This window comes from Camellia sinensis, chromosome 8 (genome assembly GCF_055761805.1).
Source record: "Camellia sinensis isolate YWXY chromosome 8, ASM5576180v1, whole genome shotgun sequence".
Classification (NCBI taxonomy): domain Eukaryota; kingdom Viridiplantae; phylum Streptophyta; class Magnoliopsida; order Ericales; family Theaceae; genus Camellia; species Camellia sinensis.
Window position 1 is genome coordinate 197,611,213 of NC_138968.1, and position 16,804 is coordinate 197,628,016.

The 16,804-nt window shown below is 45.6% G+C and overlaps 1 protein-coding gene across 1 annotated transcript; it reads left to right on the forward strand.

Annotated features, from left to right (window-relative positions):
- The first annotated feature begins 12,872 nt into the window (after positions 1-12,872).
- On the forward strand, positions 12,873-13,705 carry LOC114289330 (SAUR-like auxin-responsive protein family). Its single transcript, XM_028233035.2, has one exon. The coding sequence runs from the start codon at positions 13,020-13,022 to the stop codon at positions 13,422-13,424; it is 405 nt and encodes a 134-aa protein (XP_028088836.2). The 5' UTR covers positions 12,873-13,019; the 3' UTR covers positions 13,425-13,705.
- Positions 13,706-16,804: the final 3,099 nt, after the last annotated feature.

A 16,804-nucleotide genomic window follows, 5' to 3' on the forward strand; every position in this document is an offset into this window, starting at 1 on the left:
ACCTTTACCTTGCCGTCTCCCAGCACGCAGTTAGTGCGGTGTTAGTCCGGGCTGAAGGAATTAAGCACCTCCCAATTTTTTACGTAAGTAAGACCCTTCTGTCGGCTGAGACGAGGTACTTGCCGCTGGAAAAGCTTGCGTTGGCACTGATGGTGGCTTCGAGGAAATTGGCACATTATTTTCACGCCCATACCATCGTCGTACTGACCGAGTTCCCCCTCAAGGCCTTGTTTGAGCGCGCAGACTTTTCAAGCCGAATATTAAAATGGGCGGTCGAGTTGCGACAGTTCGATGTGAAGTTCCAGCCGCACACCGCAATCAAAGCCCAAACCTTGGCCGATTTTGTTGCCGAGTTCTCACCTGGCACTCATCCGGTATGCCCGGTCGACATTGCCGAGGCAGATGATGAGACGCCCACAATGCCAACCGAGGAACTACCAGCGGCAGAAGGTCGCGCCGCGGAGTTAGCGCGCACCATCGCAATTCCCTCAGTTTGCACGGTAATACCTCTCGGTGCTGCGATGACGGAGTTGTGTATCACCAACCCATCCACTCTGTCCGGTACCGCATCACCAAGGGGGGAAGGAATGGTTCCACACAGCTCAGAACTTGATGATTCGCCTACGGACTTGGGCATTCTGAACCAACTTGCTGAGTCCGGTGCCGAATCCTCAAGGGGAGGAGTAATGGTTCCAGGCAGCTCAGACCTTGCGGCCGGCTTTACACCGCAACTTGGTGATTCGCCTACGGACTTGGGCATTACGGACCAACTTGCTGAGTCCGGTGTCGAATCACCAAGGGGCACTGAATTTGAACCGGTCAACACCAAACTTGACACCGCACAGCCGAGCAGTTGTGATCCCATTGCCCTTCGCAACTCTCAGGACCCATCAGACTGCTGGAAGCTTTTTGTGGGGGACATGTGGAAGCTTTTTGTTGATGGAGCGTCCAACCGTCATGGTGCCGGCCTAGGTATCGTTCTTATATCCCCGGACGGCCTAACCATTGAGCATTCGATCACACTCGGCTTCCCGGCGTCTAACAATGAGGCTGAGTACGAGGCGCTTCTTGCTGGGCTCAAGAGCGCAATTCAAATGAAGGCTGCCGAGCTTCTGGTATATAGTGATTCCCAGCTCGTGGTTAACCAAGTTTCAGGGATTTATGAAGCGAAGGACGACAGGATGGCGAAGTACCAAGCTCTGGTCAGGGACCATATCAAGCAGTTTGAGGCAATCAGAGTCCAGCGGATTGGCCGGGAAGAAAACAGCCGGGCTGATGAACTCGCCGGCCTCGCTTCCATGGTAGATAGCACGTCTCCAAACCCCCTGTTGATTGACTTTCTTCCGCGGCCAAGCATTGAAAACGCCGGGCAGACGGATGTACTCTGCGCCGAGCTAGGTCCTTCATGGATGGACCCCTTGATCTTGTTCCTCAGAGACCGGACTCTTCCAGCGGACAAGAAAGAAGCACACAAAATCCGGGTGAAGTCAGAGCGGTTTTGGCTTTCTCCATCAGGCGCGTTGTATAAGAAGTCCTTCACCGGTCCGTATCTCAAGTGCGTGCACCCGAACAGTGTGGAGGCCTTCTTGTTTGAAATTCATGAAGGTATTTGTGGCAGCCACATCGGGGGCAGGTCCTTGGCCTACCGAGCTATTTCGCAGGGGTACTGGTGGCCGTGCATGCAGGCCGACGCGCAAAAATATGTCCGCAGGTGCGAGAAATGCCAGAAATTCGCCCATCAGATCCACCAGCCTGCCAGGGAACTTCTTCCCCTCACCAGTCCTTGGCCTTTCGCCATGTGGGGGCTAGATATAGTGGGACCATTGCCAACAGCACCGGGCAACCGGAAATTCTTCATCGCGGCCACAGATTACTTCACAAAGTGGGTTGAAGCTGAGTCCTTGGCAACCATCAAAGAGAAAGACGTGAAGCAATTTGTCTGGCAGAACGTTGTCACGCGGTTTGGCGTCCCCAAGATTTTGATCTCTGACAACGGCACCCAGTTTGACGGTCGCCTATTCAGAGGATTTTGTGAAGATCTGAAGATAGAATTCTACAACTCCACCCCGACCTACCCGCAGTCCAATGGTCAAGCCGAAGCGTCGAACAAGACTATCCTGGATGGGTTGAAGAAACGGCTGGAAAAGGCCAAGGGAAAGTGGGCTGAGGAATTGCCCAGTGTACTTTGGGCATACCGAACAACCCCGCGACGTTCAACCGGGGAAACTCCATTTGCTTTGGCTTACGGCATGGAGGCGGTCATACCCTTGGAAGTTGAAATACCTACCCTCAGAACCGAGAGTTTTGAGCCCGAGCTAAATGCCGAGGCTATTGCCTTGGAGCTGGACCTAGCGGAAGAGCGCCGGGAGAAAGCCCTCATCCATGTGGCCGCCTACCAACAAGAGCTCTCCAAGAAGTATAACAAGACAGTGCACCCCAGACCGTTCAAAGTTGGGGATTGGGTTTTGAGGAAGATTATGGGCAACACCCTGGTGCCAGGAGAAGGCAAACTAGGGGCAAATTGGGAAGGACCCTAAAAGATCACTGGTCTGGCTGGCAAGGGGGCTTACCACTTGGAGGATCTAGAGGGAAGAGCCATACCCCGGCCATGGAATGCGGCCAACTTGAAATTGTATTATTTTTAAGCTTTTTACTTTCCTCTTTTTTGTAAAGCAATTTTTTGGCTTGCAAAGTAGAATGTAATTCTTTTTGTCAAATTATAGAAGTCATTTTGCATTAGCACTTGGATTATTATTTTTATGTTACGGACCGAGATGATGTACTCCGGTTGGAAGAGTTGGTGTCTTGCCCAACTTTGGATTCCCAACCGAGATGATGTACTCCGGTTGGAAGAGTTGGTGTCTTGCCCAACTTTGGATTCCCAACCGAGATGATGTACTCCGGTTGGAAGAGTTGGTGTTTTGTCCAACTTAGGATTCCCAACCGAGATGATGTACTCCGGTTGGAAGAGTTGGTGTTTTGTCCAACTTTGGATTCCCAACCGAGATGGTGTACTCCGGTTGGAAGAGTTGGTGTGTTGTCCAACTTAGGATTCCCAACCGAGAGGATGTACTCCGGTTGGAAGAGTTGGCGTTTTGTCCAACTTTGGATTCCCAACCGAGATGTTGTACTCCGGTTGGAAGAGTTGGTGTGTTGTCCAACTTAGGATTCCCAACCGAGAGGATGTACTCCGGTTGGAAGAGTTGGCGTTTTGTCCAACTTTGGATTCCCAACCGAGATGTTGTACTCCGGTTGGAAGAGTTGGTGTCTTGTCCAACTTAGGATTCCCAACTGAGAGGATGTACTCCGGTTGGAAGAGTTGGCGTTTTGTCCAACTTTGGATTCCCAACCGAGATGTTGTACTCCGGTTGGAAGAGTTGGTGTCTTGTCCAACTTTGGATTCCCAACCGAGATGGTGTATTCCGGTTGGAAGTGTTGATTTGTTCAACTTTGTTACAGCCGAGATGGCTATTTCGGTTCATGAATTGGTCTTATTCTGCCGAAGTACTTAGACCGTGTTATGTGTTCCGGTTCGATGAGTTATACCGAGATGTTTTGCTGAAGACAGAACTGATTACAACCGTGCATACACTTGCAAAAATTTGAATTTTCATTGATAAGAAATTCATTACAAAAAGTGGGGACCAAGCCCGGTTACATCAGCAGTGTTGAAAGCAAAAATACAAAGGAGAAGAAAATTAAACTAGAGGGGATAGATGGGTGAATTCGTCCTCGCCGGCTTCAAGGTCAACGGTTGGACCGGTATCTTGTTCGCTGGGCTCCTCATTGCCGGGCTGCTCTTGCACTTCGGCCTCTTCTTCCTCAGAATCTGTCTCCCCGTCCCCATCTTCAAGTCCCTCCTCGGCCTCAGTCTGTAAAGCGCTGAAAACATCGTTGGCATATGGCACGAGATAGACCGGTAGTGAAGCTTTGGGAGGATTGGCAAAAACGTCGGTGTCAGAGCCCTGGCCGAGCTGTTCGCAAGCGGATTTCCAGCCAGTCTTGAAGTATATGTCTTGTGTTGCAAAGACTTGCTTCTGGTAATTCTTCTCGGCCTCGTTGAAACCCGCGTTGTTGGCAGCCCGGCAAGCCTTCCTCTTCTCCTTCTTCAGAGTGTCAACCTCGGCCTGGAGCTCGGTATGTTTTTTCTCGGCTGCATTCAGTTGACCGAGCAGCCTGTTATTATCATTGTTGGCCATCTCGAGAGAAGCTTTAGCCCGGCCGAGCTCGGCTTGAAGGCTTTCAACCTGGCTGGCAGTGTCATTGGCTTTCTGCCTAAGCCGGTGGATGCGCTCCAAGACCAAATGTTGTTTCTGAATGGCCTGCACAAAGAAGCAAAGTACATCAGAAAGGGGACCGAGCAAGAAGGACCGAGCAAACACTTGTGAAATGTTAAAAAGAACACCGACTTACCCTGGCCATGGACTTCACGGAAGATTTTACCAGCCGGGTGTCAGGGACGTGGTCACTGCCTACCACGTCGCCCGGTAGGAGAAATGCTTTGGAAAGATCGAAGGCGAGCAAGTGTTCTTTGTCAGCCTTGATCGAAGCAGTCGCCGGGATGTCCTGTCCCCGGTGTTTCAGCTGAGGACGCCAAGCGGGCACGGGAGCAGGAGTTTCAGCTGGATGTTCGGTTGTCAGCTCGGCGACGAGCTCGGCGGAGGGATCTGCCCTTGGTCTTTTTCCAGCCCGGCGCGCTTCTCTGGCAGATTGCCTGGCAGCTGGAGCTGGAGAAGCAAGGGCTACCACGGCTGCACTCGATTGACCGGCAGCCGGGGAGCGGGTGGTTACGCTCGGTATCTCGGCTGAGGTCGCGGTTAGAAGGTTTTTGATCCGAGATCTTTTGGCCATTTCTTGCTCGTCGGTTAACCGGATTAATGGGACGTCTGGTAGGGTTGGATCTGGAGGAGGCGAAGGAGCTCTGAGGAAGTCGGTTACTCTACTCCGGCGCAGAGCAGAATATCTGTAAGTCGGTGTGTAGCCGAGCAATTCGTTGCAGTCTCGGTGACGGTACCTAAGCACGGCCCGAATTGCCTCGACATTGGGGAATTGGTAGTTGGCTTGCAAGGCTTGGATAGCTGCAAAAGAAACAGGGAAACCGGTTAGTTAAACTAAAGAATAAAGTTCACCGAGCAAGTTTGAGTGGCTTACATGAAGAACCGAAGTCCTTGCTTATGAACCAGCCCGGCACCTCGGCTGTTTCGTAATTGCCGGACACCCAGAAGAAATCATCGTCGTGCATATCTTTATCCGGGGTGCCGGTTACGATTTTTTCCTTGCCCGGTCTTATTTTCAAGTAGTAAGCTAGGCCGTCACCGGTGTGGCCCATTGTGTATTGCCTCAATATCTCGGCTAGGCCTAAGTTGGTGCCTAGCCGTTGGTTCAATTCGTGAACGCCGTTGATTATTCTATAAGTGTTGGTGGACACCTGTGTGGGTGCCAGCCCGGTGCGGCCGAGGAACTCGGTTATAAGAGGGTTGAGCGGGAAACGAAGACCCCCTTCAACGATGGATAGCACGGTGAAGGGGCACTCCTCCCTACCCCAAGGTGTGGTCTCCTCTTCTGCGAGCTGCAGGTGGACATCGGCCGGGACGCCGTAGTCCTCCCTGAACGTAACCAGCGCAGCCGGAGTATCCACTAGGAAGCGAAACTTCCCCATTTTTGGCCGGCTTAGTGTATCCCGGCTGAGGGGTTTGGCTCTGGGTATTGGATGTTGCCCGGTCCTGAGAGCCTCAGGAATGACAGTGGTCCCCTTGGACTCTGCAGGAAAAGGATGGCAAGTGTTAGCGCGGTCGCGCGAAGGTGCTGGATTTAGCTCGGTCATTAAGTGTGCCAAACCACCTCGGTTGTCTATTCTATCTAAGGAGCCCGGTCGCCCAAGCGGACCAGATGTTAGCCCGGTTGAACGGCCAAGTCCTTTTGTTATCTCGGTTTTCGCCGTGGTTGAAACAAACATGTTGTTATCCCGGTTTGGTCGGTTTTTTGGATCAAAAGAAGGCCCAAAGCCCGGTTCACCCCAGTTCTTCAGTGTTCTTCAGGAAGACGAAGAACACCAAGAACAGTTGGGGCGTTTGGGACGGATTCCATGGCCTTTGCCCTAAATGCTACGATTTTGTGCCCTAATGTGTGTAAAATGAAAGAAAATAGCAACTAGGGGGATTGAAAACCTTACCTTTGGAGGATGGGGGCTGTTCTTCCAAGAATGAGAAATGGCAGTCGAGATAGAGGAGAGGGCTTGAGCTCTGGATCGTCAGATAGTAGAAAGGCAGTAGGAAGAAATGGCTTGAGGAGGGTGTTGTATATGTAAGGATGAAAGGCCGCCCAAATTCAAAAATCTAACAAGAACAGCGGGTTGGCTTCTCGATGACCAATGGGAGCTCGCCACGTGTCCCCATTTATGGCTACGTCAGGATTGAAGCGACGGGATGAAGAGACGAAGAGCCAGCCGAGCTACTTTCGACGAAAAGGCTGTAAGCCGAGGAACATGACCGGGGAAGGATAGCAGATTAGCTCGATGAAGGCTTGGCGTCTTGACGACCGGACAAATGTTATCTCGGTCGAAGTAGGTAATCCCAGTCACGCTTCCGCGGACGGAATTAAGGGGCAATTGAGAGGGTAATTTATGATCTAGAGTTGGGCCGAGATATCGATCGAGCAAGTTGAGGGCCCAACGGCGCATAGGTCCGAGATGATCGACTTTTTACCCAAAGTGGGCTGCTAGAATTTGGGCCGGGCAGAGTACGGGCTGAGTGTCACCCCGGACCGGACAGAAACTGCTCGGTAAGGCAGTGCACGGTCGGACCAGGGTGCCCGGTCCGAGGATGGCCAAAGCCGGATTGACAGTGTGACCGGCGCCCAGGAAGGCATGGACAACCGAGGAAGTTGAGTGGCCGGTGCCCGGAAAGGCGTGGTCAGCCGAGGAGACTGTATGGTCGGCAGGAAGGCCGATCGAAGTAAGTATCCGGGCTACGCTCGGCCGGGATGCTGCTTAGCCCGGTCCTCCGTTTGTTTATCCGGTTAGGCGCTTAAGGTATGAAGCATGGTACGACCGAGGTAGGGCAGCTCGGCTGCCGAGCTCCAGCTGTGCTGACAGGCAGTTGAGAGCAGGTGATGAATGGCATGGTTTATGCTGACAGATGGGATAGCAGAGCCACGTGTCAGGAGATGACAAGGAGTGGATATGGGGCTCAGAAGGTATATAAACATGTCTGCGCCCCCTATACGCAAGGGACGAACACTCTGTAAGGAATTTCTTACACTCAAACACTCTCTCCCTTCTCTCTATTCCCTCTAAGGTGTGTGCTAATTTGACCGTCGGAGGGTGTTTCCGGCCACACACCGCCGGGTAGCTCACCGTTATTTGCTCGCAGGTGATCGGATATCGACGGAGCTCGGAAGAAAGGAATACGGGCACGCCGGAATATTTGCTCCCTGTACAGCAGTAAAAGCCCAATCTTTGGCAGACTTCGTCGTAGAGTTTACTCCTAGAAGTCATCATATCTGCCCAGTCGACCTAACTGACACAACCGAACTAGGGATGGAAGTTGACGCCGGAATAGCGCAAACCCTAGCAGAAGGCATTCGGTCTGACTCCAAGACAGACCAGACTAAAGACAACAAGGAAGAAGCAAACCAAGACTCACCAACAAATAAAGACTTGGTACAATCAGATAGCGAGGGGCAGACAGCAAGCATGGACCTTGAAGAAAACACCAGCAACATTCTTGACCCCACGACATCATCCGACCCCTCCACTTGCTGGAAGTTGTTCGTTGGTGAGATGTTGAAGCTCTTTGTGGATGGAGCATCCAACCGGCATGGTGCAGGACTTGGCATAGTCCTCATCTCACCCGACGGCCTGATTGTGGAGCAAGCAATCAACCTTGGCTTCCCAGCATCAAATAACGAAGCAGAGTATGAAGCACTTCTTGCAGGACTCAAATCAGCATACTACATGAAGGCCACCGAATTAATGGTCTACAGCGACTCACAACTGGTGGTAAACCAAATTTCTGGCGACTATGAAGCAAAGGATGATAGGATGGCCAAGTACCAAGAATTGGTCAGAACAGAGATCAAGAGATTTGAAGTAGTAAGGATAGAACAGATAGGCAGGGAAGAGAATGACAGAGCAGACGAACTAGCAGGCTTTGCTTCAACGGTAGATGCATCCATCCCTCATCCCTTGCTCATCGACTACTTACCAAGACCAAGCATCGAAGACCCCGAAGCAGAAGAAGTATGCTATGCCGATCTAGGCCCCTCATGGATGGATCCCATCATACTATTCTTGAAAGATGGCGTCCTACCGGAAGAAAAGAAAGAAGCCAACAAAATTAGAGCAAAGTCATACCGATTTTGGCTCTCCCCATCTTTGGCATTATACAAAAAGTCGTTCTCAGGACCTTATCTAAAGTGTGTCCACCCCAGCAAAGTAGAAGCATTCTTGTACGAGATACACGAAGGGGTGTGCGGAAGCCATCAAGGAGGAAGATCACTAGCTTACAGGGCCATTTCACAAGGATACTGGTGGCCAAACATGCAGGCAGACTCAGAGAAATATGTGAAGAAGTGCGAGAAATGCCAAAAATTCGCACACCAAATACATCAACCAGCTAGAGAACTCCTACCATTGACTAGCCCATGACCTTTTGCAATGTGGGGCTTGGACATAGTAGGACCACTTCCAACCGCACCCAACAACAGGAAGTTCTTTCTCGTAGCAACAGACTACTTCACAAAGTAGGAGGAAGCAGAAGCATTGGCATCAATCAAGGAAAAAGATGTGAAGAAGTTTGTCTGGCAAAATATCATTACTCGATTCGGCATACCTAAAGCCCTCATATCAGACAACGGCACCCAGTTTGATGGAAAAATTTTCAGAAGCTTTTGTGAAGAATACAAGATAGAATTCTACAATTCTACACCAGCGTATCCTCAAGCAAATGGCCAAGCAGAAGCATCAAATAAAGTTGTCTTGGATAGACTGAAGAAAAGGTTAGAGAAGGCAAAAGGCAAGTGGGCGGAAGAACTTCCTCATGTTTTATGGGCTTACCGCACCACACCTCGACGATCAACAGGAGAAACACCATTCTCCTTAGCCTACGGAATGGAAGCAGTAATCCCACTAGAAGTTGGCCTGCCCACAATTCGAAGCGAAAATTTCGATCCCGACTTGAATGGAGAGGCCATAACATTGGAGCTTGACCTTGCCGAAGAAAGAAGAGAAAGAGCACTAGTCCACATTGCCTCGTATCAACAAGAGTTATCCAGGAAATACAACAAAGCGGTGCATCCAAGACAATTCAAGATCGGAGATTGGGTACTGCGCAAAGTAATGGGAAACACCTTGATACTAAGAGATGGCAAGTTAGGGCCAAATTGGGAAGGTCCTTACAAAGTGGTTGGGTTAGCAGGCAAAGGGGCATTATACCAGGATCATGGACTTGGTGACAGATCGAATGGCCTTTAGCTGGATCAAATTCTGGTGGTGTTTCATGTCTGCTGGAAGGCACACACTTTTGGCGAGATTGAAGGTCATCAAGTGATCCTTCTCAGCAACCACCGAATCGGTATCTTGAATAAGGCGGTTCTGAAATTTCAGCTTCGGTGCCCACCTGGAAGAGCCAGCCCGGTCAGAAGGCTCCGGCTGTGGAATTGGTGGAGGAATGGATTCGTCCTCATCCACAAGACGCTATTCGATCGGGGTAGATCGGGCGCGCTTGGATGGGCGTGATGAAGAAGGCTGTTGAGAAGGAAGGGCCACAACGACAGGTTGCGTTTGGCTTGGTGGCAGTACTTCGGGTCGGTTGGTCTCGGTCAAGAGGGCCCTGACTCTGTTTCTCTTGGCCATTTCTTTTTCAGCGGTCAGTGGGATTAGTCTGATTTCTGGCAAGGTTGGGTCCGGTTCTGGGGCCTCCTCTAGCAAAAAGTCGGTCACTCTCGCTTTTCGGCGGCCGCTGTATTTATAGGTCGGTTCGAACTTTAGCAGCTTGGCCCAACTACGTTATGGATACCGTAGTGTGGCGCGTAAGGTTGCTAGATTTGGGTAGCTGTACAGAGACCGGAGATGGGCAGAATCTATGAAAGAAAACAACTGTTAGTTCGACTGAAAAATTGAAAACCGAAATATTGTAAAGCACGCAAGAAAATCGAAGTAATTATACCAGGTGTTCCTTTTTTGCAATTGATGCTTCGGCCAGGAATCTGGGCTTGGTGATCCTCAAAATTCCCAGACACCCAGAAAAAATCGTCGTCATTCAAGTCTTTATCCGGTGTGTTTTTTATTATTTTCTCACGTCGACGACGTATTCTAAGATAGTACACTCAGCCGTCTTCCTTCGAACCAATGGAGTATTGGTGAAAGATTTCGGCCAGACCAAGGTTGAGACCGGCTTAGCGGTTTAATTCGGCTATTCCCATTATTATACGGTATGAATTGGTGGATAGTTGGGTTGGGCATAGTCTGGTTTGCCTAAGAAACTCGCAAATTAAGGGTTGGACTGGAAATCGTAGTCCGGTTTCAATTATGGACAAGAGGGTGAAGGGGACAAAGCCTTCATTCCCCCAGGGTATGACATCTTTTTCGACTAAAATTAGGTGGACGTCGTCGGGTATATTGTAATCTTTTTGGAATTCGGCTAGACTGCCCGGAGTATTTACTAGAAACCTATACTTTCCCATTTATTGTATAATTTATGAATAAGTTAGTTCGGTCCAAAAATTGTGCTCAGTAGCTCGGTTGAGCGCGCAGAGGAGTGCCTGGGCAACCTAAGTCTGCAAAGTGAAGAACAAAAGTGTTAAGCACAGATCATTGGGCTGTGCTACAAATTAAAAGCAAGATAAAAAGAAGTCCTACTACGACTATGTGGGATGCTACAGGTTCGGTTTCGGTTTCGGTTTCGGTTTCTGCAAGGTGATTTGTAGCTTGGTTTGAGTAGGGTTTTTATTTAGCTCGGCCTTGGCAAGCGTCTCGGTATCTCGGTTGTGGCAACGGTTTTGTTAGACCGGTTGATCGTCTAGGGGCAGCTTTCTGAGTCTGGTCTAAAAAACTAGGAAAGCTGGTTTAATCCCAAAGGCCTAGATCGATTGGAATTCAGGTATCTCAGTATGCTAAGTACAAACTTGGTTCGGTTGGTTACCTCGGCTGAGATAACACAAGAAGTGGTTTGACTTATTAAAACTACTGGTGTAAACATGAAGTGTTAGTCCGGTTGTAAACTAACTAGACTTTTACCTAGCATAAAACAGTGTCCTAGTTCGGTTGCATCATGATTTTGGATCGAAAACTAGTTTTTTACAGGATATTACATGTATTCATGTGTTCTATTGTTAAGTTTTTTCCAGAAAAGTACAGAGCAAAGCGAAATGGACAAATGTGTTTTGCAAAAACACACAAAACAAAGTACAAAAACAAGGGAAAGCAAGATAGAGGAGCAATACTAACCAGATGAAGAGGCAAGAACTGGAGATAGAAGCAAAAGGCAGCAAAACACGAACTCTTTCAGAAGACAAAGAACAGTGAAGAACTCAGAGAAAAGGAAGAGGATGAATAGTAGAAGTGGAGGGATTTTTGCCTTAGGATTTGTTTTTGTTAGAAAGCCCAAAATTTGGGCGGGACTGTTCAAAAAAAACACGGAGTACGAAGACGGCGTGACAGCCGTCCTCAGTCAATCAGAGCATGCCACGTGCCATAAGAATGGGAAGCGTTTCAGTCTCTGTGATTGAAGAGACGTTATTACTGGACAGCCAGAACTCAGTGTGAGAGTAGCTCGGCTGGATAGGCTAAAAATCTATAGCTCGGCTGGTTGACAGATAATCCCAATCATACTAGGCATATGGAATTAAGGGGCAATTGAGAGGGTAATTTATGTGAAAATTGGGCCGAGCTGGGTAATGGGCCGTTATGAGCTGCAGTACAAAGGGCCGAGTAAAATGGCCATGTAAGTTACTCCGGTCGTGTGGATATTTTGAATTTAGTCCGGTCCTAAGGCCGTGAAGCTAGTCCGGTCCGACAGAAGATCGAAGTTAGATCGGTCTAAACTGTACTTTGGAGTTAGACCAGTCTTGGAGTTAGATCGGTCATGACATGTTAGTCCGGTCTAACCACGCCATGGGTTGTGCAGGAGAAGCCGATGTAAGAGCAGTAAAAGGAAGAGCTAGTTCGGCTTATTCTGCGGCTATGCATAGCCATGATTACTTCGGTCATATTGGAGTTCGACCGTGGTAAAAACCATCTCACTTGGTTTAAGCAGTGAGGGGGGTGTTGAAGGATAAGCATTATTTTTCATGAGTATGAATCCTAGGAGGACTCTGCATGGAGGAATAAAAGTCCTATTAGGATTGTGCCACACGAAATTTATAAGAGCTCACAAACATCACCTTTGGAAAAGTAACACACAACTTTATTTTCTGAATACACAGAGCTTTTGTCTATTTGTCAAGCTTACTGACTTAGGCATCAGAGAGGTTTCCGGCACACACCCGTCGGCTAGCTCGCGTTTGTATTTTCAGGTGATAAAGCGACGACGTACAGAGGAGTGCATACTTGATCAACAGGATTATACGAGAAGATTTATTTCTTTCCCGTACAGTACTAAATTTTTTTAAAAAAAAAAAAATGTGGAACCACGATAATACTACTCATCCGTATCCTCTAATTCAATGTCCCAAGCAAGTCTATATGCAATTATTTGGGAACAAAGCGTGAATAGAATGTGTAAATGAGTCTCTTTGTGCCTCTAATTAAGCTAAGCCCCCACACCATGAATTGGATGAGAGGAAGATGACAAGGTCATGCCCATCTCTATCATTAAAGGTTCCGTTTCAAGTGGGGTCCTAAACCCCACCCCCAAACACCAAAAGAACAATGACCTCGTACCCACCTCTCTCTCACCTCCAACTATACTCTCTCTCTCTCTCTGAGTGTATATCAAGCCATCTTTCACCACCATCCTCTCAACATCCCCTTCCAACTCTCTCTCTCTCTCTCTCTCTCTCTCTCTCTCTCTCTCTCAAGGATGAAGAAGATCAATCTGATACTAAGAAAGTGCAAGACCTTGTCAAGGCAACTGGGCAGGACTTCTTCATACAGCAGTTTGAGGTCTCAGTCTACTAGAGAAGAATTCTGGGCTGGTCATCACATCGACAACGATGATCGTGAAACAATCTTTGTTGGGAGCTCAAGAAGGCGATACGTGATTAGTTCCAAACACTTGAATCATCCTCTTTTGAATGCTCTCATCGAAAAATCAAAGCAGGATCAACAGCAGCAGCAGCAGCCTGGTGTAGATGGTGGTGGCGATATCACGGTGGTGAAGTGTGAGGTGGTTCTGTTTGATCATCTACTGTGGATGCTCGAAAATGCCGATCCTAACCTCAGTTCTGATTCCTTGGAGGAACTGGCTGACCTCTACGCGTTCTAACGCTAGGGTAAATTGGTAATTTTATTTGTATTGTTAGGTGGCGACTGCAAACTTGAGAGGTTATGATTATTATCAGTCGCTTTGTTAATGGATTTTGGTTTCGTTCTTATTGTTATATAGTAATTGTTAGTCTTTAACTCATTGGGTTTGAAGGATCAACAAATTTGGTGAAGTCCATGTATTAGGCTCTTCTTCTTTAAGTATGAGAATGTTCTTGATTGTTATTATGTGATTTTAGATCCTCATGTATGTATAAAAGTTCCTCCAGTCTATTTGTTGCATGTGTCGCGCTAGTGTTCAATTTTTAATAAAATTGATCCCAAGTCTGGTTTAAGAAAGAGAGTTGTGTTTTATGTAGCCTAACAGTAATCTCCGTCAAATTTCTTATGAACATAAACCCTAATTTTAGTTGACCTTACTTGATCGGAACATAATGCTTAATTAAGTTTGATTTAGTAGGAGTCTATTATTAGTTCCTGTAAAAATAAAAATAAAATAAAAAATAAAATATAAATAAATAACTTTATGTGCTGTTTAGATGATTTCAATAAAGGAAAACAAAAAACAAACAAGCATATAGGTTTTCTTTTCCGGGAAAGATTTCCTATGGAGCTAGTTTGAGTATTTTCTGTCGAGACAAACATATTACAGCTGGAAAGAGACGGGACAAGTTTTTACAGGAGTCTAGTAGAATCCACCCAAATTATTGTAACATAATGAATTTAAAGTTTAATTCAGAACAAATTCTATAATAGACCAACACATTTTGGATTGTGGATATTTTTGTCCTATTCTAAACTAAGGCCTCATTTGGGAATAGGTTTTTTTAGTAACTTTTTGACTTTTTAGCTAAAATATAATATAAAAAAAATTAGTATGTTTGGGGTGACTTTTTGATTTTTTACGAAAAGATGTACAAAAAGTAGAAAGAAAATGAAATCTTTGACTTTTTAGTATAGATTGTTGACTTTTTGATTTTTTTAATAACTTTTTAGATTTTTGACTAAAAAAGCCACTTGCCAATCGAGGCTTAAACTTCCTCACTATTACAACTGTAAATGAGCAGAGCCAAGCCGAACCAAGCCAAACTTTAATATGTTTGGGCTTGTTTATTAAGATTTTAATAAACTCGAGCTTGAGCTCGAGATCGAACTCAATAAAAATTTAACGAATCGAGCTCGAGCCTGTTCACCAGCCTTAACGAGTCAAAAAATTGGCTTGGTTTGGGATAACTTACAAAAGTCAAAAAGTCAAAAAGTTACTAAAAAAAACTAAAAAATCTATACTATTTGGGAGAAGTTTGTGAGGGAAACCTAGAGGGCAAAATAATTGAATTCAATTACCCAAAAGTCAAAAAGTTAAAAGTCAATAAGGATAGAATGGTCATTTTGATTTTACTATAATATTTTATTATACATCTTTTTATAAAAATTTAAAAAGTTATCCTAAACATACATATTTTTTTCTCTACTTTTTTAGCCAAAAAGTCAGAAAGTACACTAATATAACACATCTAATTAAAACTTTAATTATACAATTATATATACATTTTTTTTTTAACCGAGTGTCCGGGCCAGCACTCCTTCGGAGTGTCGCACTTTGGCAATTATATATACAATATATAAAACATTCCACAAAAAAGTCAATTTTTTATCAAAATAATAATATCTACTACCACTATTATATAAATATACTATCTATAATTAACTATTATTTGCATTTAAATTTTTTAAATATATAAATAACATATTTATCTTATATTTTTATACATATTTTATATTATTTAATGTGTAAATAATAAATATTAAACGAGCCAGTTAACGAGCCCAGTTCTAGAATATTTAGACTTGTTTATTAAAAATTTAACGAGCTCGAACTCGAGCTCGAATGTAATTTTTTTTCATGAATTGAGTTTGAACGAACTCTTACTGAGCAGAACTCGAGCTTATTTATAAACGGTTCTATTCATTTGTAGTCCTACTTTGTTTGGGATGATCTAAATAAGTGCATTTTTTGACTTTTCATGAAATATGGATTGAGTTTGGGTTGGGTTTGAAGTGATGTGTTAGAGAGGTGATGTGACTTAAATAAGATGATGTGACTTAAATAGAATAGTGACTTTTTGACTTTTTGTCTTTTTCAAGACATGCCAAACTTCACATGTAAGAAGGATAGGCCGGGAGGTGATTTGGAACAAAGAGAAAATAGAAAGTGAGACAGAAAAGTTAATTTCAAACTAATACTAGGAATTCTGTTCAAAAAAAAAAAAAAAACTAATACCAGGAATAGAAAAGAGTTGTGTGTGAATTGATTAGTAGAAGATCATAGCAAATAATGATATATAAATGAACTTTTTGTATAAAAGTATACAATTTTTCACTTTGAAACAAAAAAAAAAACCTATAATGATGGCATTTATTTACAAAGATAATTTTCTATATAAATTTTTTGCAAATAGTGAATTTTTGTGTGTGACCTTTCCTCAAATTAATGGGTATTTTACATGGATGCCTCTCAGACTCAGTAGGCTCTAAGAGGTGCATTGTTGGGCTCTCAAACCAAGCGTTGTCTGTATCATGTCATGGGTTTCATGGGTATGAATTGATCAAGTCTTAGGAATTCGGCCCAAGTCCGTGGATGGGCCATAGGCCTCTGAATCAAACAATGGACCCCTATTACCAAATAACTTTGTTTGGGTCCAGATCAATGGTTCAAATTAGGGTTGGGTATAGAGTTATTCGATCGGCACTAAATGTCCTACCCGACCCAACTTGCACATATATGGACGGTTTTGCAAACATAATAGGGTCGGGTTCGGTTTGGAATATATCAATCTGTAGGCTTGCGAGCGGGTTGCGGGTTTACCCATCCCTGCTACAACCGCCCGCACTTAATTTTTTTTTTTGGAAAACTTGGACCGTTCATCTATATTCCATCTATGTAGATATTTTTCCCCAAACAAAACCAATTAAGAAACCCTAATCTCTCAAAACATCTGAGAGCACTAAGTAGCTCTCTTCTCATTTCACTCTCTCTCGTTTTTTATTTGCGTAACTCGCACCGCTCGAGATTCACACGATCGACTCTCTCTCTCTCTCTCTCTCTCTCTCTCTCTCCGCAACATCTAAGAGCACTGAACTTGAAGATAAGCTTGACTCCAAAGTACCAATTTTTGCCTATTTCTACCGTTGCGTCGGAGTCGGCTTTTAGTATAGAGGGCGTATTATTGACCCATTTCGTTGTTCACTCTTGCCTTCTATGATTGAAGTTCTTGTATGTACTCAAAATTGGCTTCCAACCAATCTTCCAATTTTTCTTCGAAAGACAATGGATGATGTGGAGGAATTTGAGGAATATGCCTCGGTAATGTGATAATTTAT

Bases quoted from the DNA above. Each gene is read 5' to 3' on its own strand.
- LOC114289330 (XM_028233035.2), top strand. From the start codon at position 13,020: ATGAAGAAGATCAATCTGATACTAAGAAAGTGCAAGACCTTGTCAAGG.